We start from the raw sequence: 7,981 nt of genomic DNA, 5'->3' as shown, positions 1-7,981 counted from the left end.
GGATCATTCAGGTAACAACACAGTATTAATAATCAAGCGTATGTAAACTTTTGAACGGGGTAATTTTTATAAATTGAACTATTATTTTCTTTTGTGGACTATATGTAAATGTCTTTTATGTGAAATATCTTATTCAGGTCAGTACTAAGTAAAAAAGAACATGCATTTTGTATGATCCTCTTATTTTGGTAAAATTATTAACATTTTGCTGATTCTGCAAGGTGTATGTAAACTTTTGACTTCAACTGGGTAATCAGATTCCAAAAAAAAAAAAAAAAATGTAATTAGATTAAATTTAAAATACTAAATTTAATAAATTTAAAAAATTATTTCAGGTTTAAGAAGTATTGAACATTGCTTTAACTACTGATTACCACATTAATTTTTATTTGAATTATCACTCAATATGTTATTTAACCATGTATTTCTATAGCTTTGGAAAGCTTTTGTCTGTCAAACACATTAAACATTAATATTTTTGTCTTATACGCGTCATTTTTTTAAAATCTAAAATTAACCAAAAGTAGTCTGATTACATCATCTAAAATGTGTAATGTAATGGATTACGTTACTAACTACAATTTTTGTCATGTAATTTGGAATCAGTAACGGATTACAACTTCTAAGTAATCTACCCATCTCTGTAAATAAGACACACATAAAATTCTTTGAATTTTTATGTCATTACATTCCAATTAAAAAAACAACTCTTGTCACCTATTAGTAATTGTTTTGTCATTTTTTTCAGTCACCAGGCTATTTTAATGTGATTATTGTTTATTATTATTTTTTTCCTAACAGGTTATCAAGCAGTGCTGAATGAAGTATTTAGGGTTATTGGTGAGTGTCTTGACCATCAGTCCTTCACCACTCAGCGTTATTGAACGTACAGTAACATGATGCTCCATTAGGAATGTGCTCTCAAGCACTCAAATCGGATCAGTCAGATTGCATTTTCATGCATTTCTTACTTTGTTCTTGTAGCCAATTCTTCAACCGAGCTCAAGGTTATGAGCACAGAACACGGAATCATTCTCTACTCCTTTGTTGTGCACTATATTGAAGATCTCCGTGTTGGCTGGCTTCACAAGTAAGTTTCCTGCCACCCTTCTCCATCTACCAGTGTGTGTGGGCTGTTTTAATGTGACTTCAGTGTCACATTAGCCACATAAAAGATTATACTGGAACAGTTTCAAACTAAATTTCTTCCCAAAACTAATCCAATCCAAAGTTTTTTCAATTTGTTTGCTCACTGTACCGTAGCACCTCATGGCCAATGACCTTGTGTGTTGTCTCTATGTTTCTAACTGATTCCAGAGAATCAAAGATCTCCCACTCAGACAGAGTGCAGTGTGGAGTCACCGGAGAACAGCTGTGGCTCAAAATTAACGAGCCCACCGAGAAGGATAAGGGCAAATATGCCATTGATATCTTCGATGGCCAAGGCAGCGTCAAGAGAGTTCTTGACCTGTCAGGACAAGGTAAGAGCTCAGGTGTTCCAACACAAGCGACCTCGCAGTACTTCTGCATTCATTAGAGATATTGTGAACTTGTTTTGTTGAAGTTTACTGCAATTTATTGTTAATTGTTATTAATATACAGTTGAAGTCAAAAGTTTACATACACCTTGCGGAATCTGAAAAAGTTATTTTACCAAAATAAGAGGGATCATACAAATGCATGTTTTTTTATTTAGTACGGACCTGAATATGATATTTCACATAAAAGACATTTACATATAGTCCACAAGAGAAAGTAGTTACTGAATTTATAAAAATTACTCTGTTTAAAAGTTTACATACACTTGATTCTTAAAGGAACAATCCACTTTTTTTGGAAATAGGCTCATTCTCCAACTCCCCCCGAGTTAATAAGTTGGGTTTTACTGTTTTGAAATCCATTCAGCCGTTCTCCTGTTCTGGCGATATCACTTTTAGCATAGTTTAGCATAGATCATTGAATCCTATTAGACCAATAGCATCGCGTTCAAAAATGACCAACGAGTTTCGATATTTGTCCTATTTAAAACTTGACTCTTCTGTAGTTATATCGTGTACTAAGACCGGTGGAAATGCAAAGCTGTGAGTTTATAGGCTGATGAGATTAGGAACTACACTTCCATTCCGGCGTAATAGTCAAGGAAGTTTGCTGCCGTAATAAGGCTGAAGCAGGCGGAGTATTATCAGAAATGAGTTCCCAGCTAGTTTAGCATATGCACATGTGCTGCGTGATATTACTGCTCCTGTTTCGGCCATATTACGGCAGCAAACTTCCTTGACTATTACGCCGGAATGGAAGTGTAGTTCCTAATCTTATCAGCCTAGAAAATTGAAGCTTTGCATTTCCACCGGTCTTAGTACACGATATAACTACAGAAGAGTCAAGTTTTAAATAGGACAAATATCGAAACTCGTTGGTCATTTTTGAACGTGATGCTATTGGTCTAATAGGATTCAATGATCTATGCTAAGCTATGCTAAAAGTGATATCACCAGAACAGGAGAACGGCTGAATGGATTTCAAAACGGTAAAACTCAACTTATTAACTCAGGGGGAGTTGGAGAATGAGCCTATTTCCAAAAAAAGTGGAGTGTTCCTTTAATACTGTGTTGTTACCTGAATGATCCACAGCTGTTTTTTTTGTTTAGTGATAGTTGTTCATGAGTCCCTTGTTTGTCCTGAACAGTTAAACTGCCCGCTGTTCTTCAGAAACATCCTTCAGGTCCCACAAATTATTTGGTTTTTCAGCATTTCTGTGTATTTGAACCCTTCCAACAATGCTTCAGGTGGGAACACGATGCATTAAGAACCGGGGGGTGAAAACTTTTTGAATTTGAAGATCACAGGGTAAATTTAACTTATTTTGTCTTCTGGAAAAGTATCTTCTGTAGCTTCAGAAGGGAAGTACTAAATACAAATTGATATTTAGGCAAAATAAGAAAAATGTACACATCTTCATTCTGTTCAAAAGTTTACACCCCTGGCTTTGTCTTTTTCTTCTGGAGCATCAGAAAACGTTTGAACCTTCTGTAATAGTTGCATATGAGTCCCTCAGTTGTCCTCAGTGTGAAAAGGTGGATCTCAAAATCATACAGTCATTGTTGGAAAGAGTTCAAACACAAAAATACTAAAAAAAAACCACAGAATTTATGGGACCTGAAGGATTTTACTGAAGAACAGCAGGCAGTTTAACTGTTCAGGACAAACAAGGGACCATGAACAACTATCACTAAAAAAACAGCTGTGGATCATTCAGGTACTTTTGAACGGGGTCATTTTTATAAATTTAACTATACTTTTCACTTGTGGACTATATGTGAATGTCTTTAATGTGAAATATTTTCTTCAGGTCAGTACTAAACAAATAACATGCATTTTGTTTGATCCTCTTCTTTTGGTAAAATAATGAACATTTTGCAGATTCTGCAAAACTGACTTCAACTGTACATACCTAGTATTACCTTTTTAATTATTTATCCCCTTATCATTCCATTATACAGCATGGGATGAAGCATTTGAAGAATTCAAGAGGCTGAAGTAAGATTAAACTTTCATATTCTATTAACATGACAAGGATTTGTTAATTTAAGCATAAGCTGTCAGAATAATACTAAAATAGACCACCCATGAGTGCGTCACAGTAGGCTTACAGTCAAGCACTTCCTGATATTGAAAAGTGTGAGAAGCATGCATCACCTTTGGAGTCACTATTTAAAGACCTAAATAACAGCGTGTTTATCTATCTTTCCTTCCTCAGGGCGGCGGCCATAGCAGAGAGAAGTAAGTGATTGTCTTGATGTTGTTATTGTGCTCTGACAGTGTCTACAGATTCACAATGTCACGCCATAAAGCAATCCAATCTGAATGTTTTAGCTGCATAATGATTATTCTGAGTTCAGTAGACAAAATTAATATGCTTGAACAAACATTTCAAACAGCTTTTGTAGGAAGCAATTTATTTCTTGAGAGAGAACAGATATTGATTTGGTTCATCGCATATTAAAGCTTCTTGAAGCTGCAGCTTATTAACTGGTTTGTGTATGTGTAGACCGTGCCCGTGTGCTGGGTGGCCTGCCTGATGTAGTCACCATTCAAGAGGGCAAGGTAATACTATCAGTCATATGTGTGCATCATATTTCTTATCAATAAAGAGTGTATTGATAATGTACTCTGATGTTTTTTTCCCTCTTCACCCTTTTTAGTCCCTCAACCTTACTGGCAACGTATGGGGTGATCCTGTTCCCGAGGTCAGCTGGATTAAGAATGAAAAACCGCTGTTGCCTGACAGTCACTACACGCTGAAGTTTGAGCACGGCAAGTTTGCCAGCATCACCATCGCTGCTGTTTCAACCGTCGACTCGGGCAAATACGCCCTGCTGGTGAAGAACAAGTATGGCACAGAGGCGGCAGAGTTCACCGTCAGTGTCTACATCCCAGAGGATGGAGCAGAAAAGAAAGAGTAAAGACACGCACAGAGGGAGAGAGGAGGGGTTAAACAGATGACCAGTATACCTTCCAAAGCTTTTTAATTCAAAGCATGCCCACCCACAGTGCAATATTGTAAGGTTTTCCCTTAAACAATGAATTAGGAAAAAAATTAGCCAAATTGAAATAATTTTCCCGACTGATGTGAGAGAGATATGCTAGGCTGCTAGGCTTTTCACACTGTACTTTAAGGGATAGTTCACCTAAAAATTTCAGTTCTGTCAGTAATTACTCTTATGACCCTGCATATAGAGCAATGCAACTGACACATTCGAGGCCCAGAAAGGTAGCAACAACATTAAAATAGTCCATGTGACATCAGTGGTTCAACCGTAATGTTATGAAGCTATGAGAATACTTTTTGTGCACAAAGAAAAATAAAATGCATGTTCACAAGAGTATCACGACATATGCGTGTGGTGCTGCTAAGGCGGGAGTCGACTACCATCAACTGTTTGGTTACTGACAGTGATTTTAATTTTTGGATATATCCCTTTACTTAACATGTTTTTAATTCTGAGTTAAGTCTACTCTAGTGTGTAAAGCAATGTTTCACATTTGTAATTTTGAATTAGTTAAGTTTACAAAGCCATTTTAGCAATGGAAGATGCAGTTGAAGTCAAAAGTTTACATACACTTTGCAGAATCTGCAAAATGTTAATTATTTTACCAAAATAAGAGGGATAATACAAAATGCATGTTATTTTTTATTTAGTACTGAGCTGAATAAGGTATTTTACATAAAAGATGTTTGCATGGTCCACAAGTGAAAATAACAGTTGAATTTATAAAAATGACCCTGTTCAAAAGATTACATACACTTGATTCTTAATACTGAGGACAACTAAGGAACTCATGTGCAACTATTACAGAAGGTTCAAACGCTCACTAATGCTCCAGAAGGAAACATTTTGAACTTTTTGAATTTGAGGGTAAATTTAACTTATTTTGTCTTCTTGGAAACATGTACATCTGTAGCTTCTGAAGGGCAGTACTAAATACAAAAAATATGATATTTAGGCAAAATAAGAAAAATATACACATCTTCATTCTGTTCAAACCCAAAAGTTTACACCCCTGGCCCTTAATGCATAGTTTTTCCTTCTGGAGCATCAGTGAGCATTTGAACCTTCTGTAATAGTTGCATATGAGAATTTGTGGGACTTGAAGGATTTTTTTCTGAAGAACAGCAGGCAGTTTAACTGTTCAGGACAAATAAGGGACAACTATCACAAAAAAAAAAAAAAAAAAAAAAAAAACAACAGCGAAGGATCATTCAGGTAACAACACAGTATAAAGAATTAAGTGTATGTAAACTTTTGAACTGGGACATTTTTATATTTTTATTTTTATTCGGATAAGTACTAAATAAAAAATAACCTGCATTTTGTATGATCCCTCTTATTTTGGTAAAATAATTAACATTTGGTGTGTGTAAACTTTTGACTTCAACTGTATATGCATTTCATTGCTTTATCTAACTGCAGTGTACTTGCAGGTAATAAAGACACTTGGGTAATGTTTTGAATTAAAAAGCTTTGGGTGTTGCTTTTTTACTAAGCATGATCTGGAGCAAAAAATGCAAAAAAATAGCATGTATCTCAGCTGTTGTCTCATTTGAATTCAAACTGGTTGTGTAGTTTCCAGTGTCAATCTACTGCTTAATAGTAGACAACAGAATGTTAAAGGTTACTAAACCAATAATGTGATTTGGTAAATCCTTTATTGAAAAAAAATATATATTTCTGGATAATCTCATTTGTAGTTTTATGATTTATTGTTGTATGTCTGCCAGATCTTGCTTAATGCTTTTTGTGTCTTTATATGTAAACATATAAACGTAGTAAAGTTGACAATGTAATGTAATCTGTGTAGGTTCTTTAGATAACACAGGCACAACTTTTGTCAAGGCTTTGTTTTGTGCTCCTATCAGCTGACACAGATCTTAATCAGAAAAATAATAGGCCTAGTCAGTGCTATGCAATAAATCGATCCGTTGCAATGCAGAAAATGTGTATGCAATGTTTGAAAACCTGCCAAACCAGAAATTGTAAAAAACCTGCACTAGTCTGTGAACATAACAAGCTACGGCTATTAGTGCTTAAATATGAGCACATGTCAATCAGGGTTAGAAAACGAAACCGATTATTTACTGACAAGTAACTGAACAAAACAATCACAAACAAACGTGTAAAGGGAAGTGGTTGTGGCGGTTGTCTTACGAATTCTAAACTGCGCTCGGGGGAATTCTGCTTCGGCGGTCACGTGAGAGGCCTCTTTTTGAAGTGCCTCAGTCGCGTCACGTCACGGCCAACCACCGCCGCCGCTGTCTGACCGGTTCGCGGTGGACGTACCGTAGAAGTGACCCTCCGAAAAATTGCCCACTGTTATGATACACGAGACAACGGGGAGGTATCCGGCCGGCGCTGAGAGGTGTAAATATTCATTGCCGTCAGCGGTGCTCGTTCAGAAATGAATGAATAACACCGGCGCAGGAGAGCAGCGGACAAGCAGACGGCGACATAACGTCCAATTTCTCAACAACAACAGCAGCTGAAAGGTAAACATCACACGAGACCATTTCTGAGTTTTAGTCAAACCTAACATATAAACGTCTACAATACCTGTTTTAATAACACAAACATGTCGTAATTTCTCAGCATGGAGATGTAAATGTCAGTTTAGCTGGTTGGCTAGTCGAGCTAACGTTAACCAGAAAGCTGATGCTGTGACAGAAACATTCCCTGTAACCGAAAATCTTATTAAAACCAAACACGACGTCTTATTTAATCTTATATGTATTCATTTAGAGCTGGCTAATGCTACATTTTGACAGAAAATGTCACTTGTATGTTGAGTTACTGTTGTATGTGTTCACAACACTACAGTTTGACTAAACAGCAGCATTATGTTATTGAACTGGCCAACAGGAGTCTTACACACTGACCATAGTGTGTGAATAGATGCTGTTTGAAAAAGGACATTTTATTTTGTTCAAATACTGTTCTTTTCGACTCCTCAATAAGAAAAATCTCATATTTTTCTGTTAAATAAACAGTTTTGATGTATAATAACTGCGATAGACTATGAGGGCAGGCTCATACTGTACAGAATTAGTAAGCATTAGTGCTGATTAAGGCAGCTGTACTTAAACTTGTCTGAACTTGTTTACAACTGTGAGCAAAAGCACTTTTGATTTTGAACATTTAGTGAATCATTACATGTCAGTCACCATGTTAACATCTTCCTGGGTTACCTTTTATAGCTTTCAGTTGTGTAACATGACCATTGGCGATATTTTAGTGTGACACTGCTGATATCATGATATGTCTGTCCTGAATGTCTAGTCACGTTGTTTACTTGAATGTGAAAGAATTGAAAATGAAACCGCAAAGGTGTCATTTTTTTTAATTTGCGGAACTGAATTGTGATATGCTGTAAGTCTGGAGCTCTTTTACAGTACAAGAGAACGCATACGACTGTATATTCCCACTGG

General features: G+C 36.2%; 2 protein-coding genes across 3 annotated transcripts in view; both read left to right on the top strand.

The window, feature by feature from the left end:
- The window catches only part of myom1a (myomesin 1a (skelemin)), a 35,903-nt gene extending 30,404 nt beyond the window's left edge, over nucleotides 1-5,499 (top strand). For both annotated transcript variants that reach the window (XM_073848614.1, XM_073848613.1), the window contains 7 exons: nucleotides 802-840; nucleotides 985-1,090; nucleotides 1,318-1,481; nucleotides 3,501-3,537; nucleotides 3,758-3,780; nucleotides 4,049-4,104; nucleotides 4,203-5,499. In XM_073848614.1, coding sequence (XP_073704715.1) covers nucleotides 802-840; nucleotides 985-1,090; nucleotides 1,318-1,481; nucleotides 3,501-3,537; nucleotides 3,758-3,780; nucleotides 4,049-4,104; nucleotides 4,203-4,463 — 686 coding nt within the window. In that variant the 3' untranslated portion in view covers nucleotides 4,464-5,499. The remainder of the gene's footprint in view (nucleotides 1-801; nucleotides 841-984; nucleotides 1,091-1,317; nucleotides 1,482-3,500; nucleotides 3,538-3,757; nucleotides 3,781-4,048; nucleotides 4,105-4,202) is intronic.
- Nucleotides 5,500-5,501: 2 nt separating this feature from the next.
- lpin2 (lipin 2) overlaps nucleotides 5,502-7,981 on the top strand; it is a 28,072-nt gene continuing 25,592 nt past the window's right edge. The window contains exon 1 of the mRNA XM_073848618.1: nucleotides 5,502-7,045. The gene's annotated coding sequence lies outside the window, so the exon portion shown is untranslated. The remainder of the gene's footprint in view (nucleotides 7,046-7,981) is intronic.

Source organism: Garra rufa, chromosome 10, assembly GCF_049309525.1.
Source record: "Garra rufa chromosome 10, GarRuf1.0, whole genome shotgun sequence".
Taxonomy (NCBI): Eukaryota; Metazoa; Chordata; class Actinopteri; order Cypriniformes; family Cyprinidae; genus Garra; species Garra rufa.
Note: the sequence above shows the minus strand (reverse complement) of the source record. Positions and strands in the feature narration are given on the sequence as shown.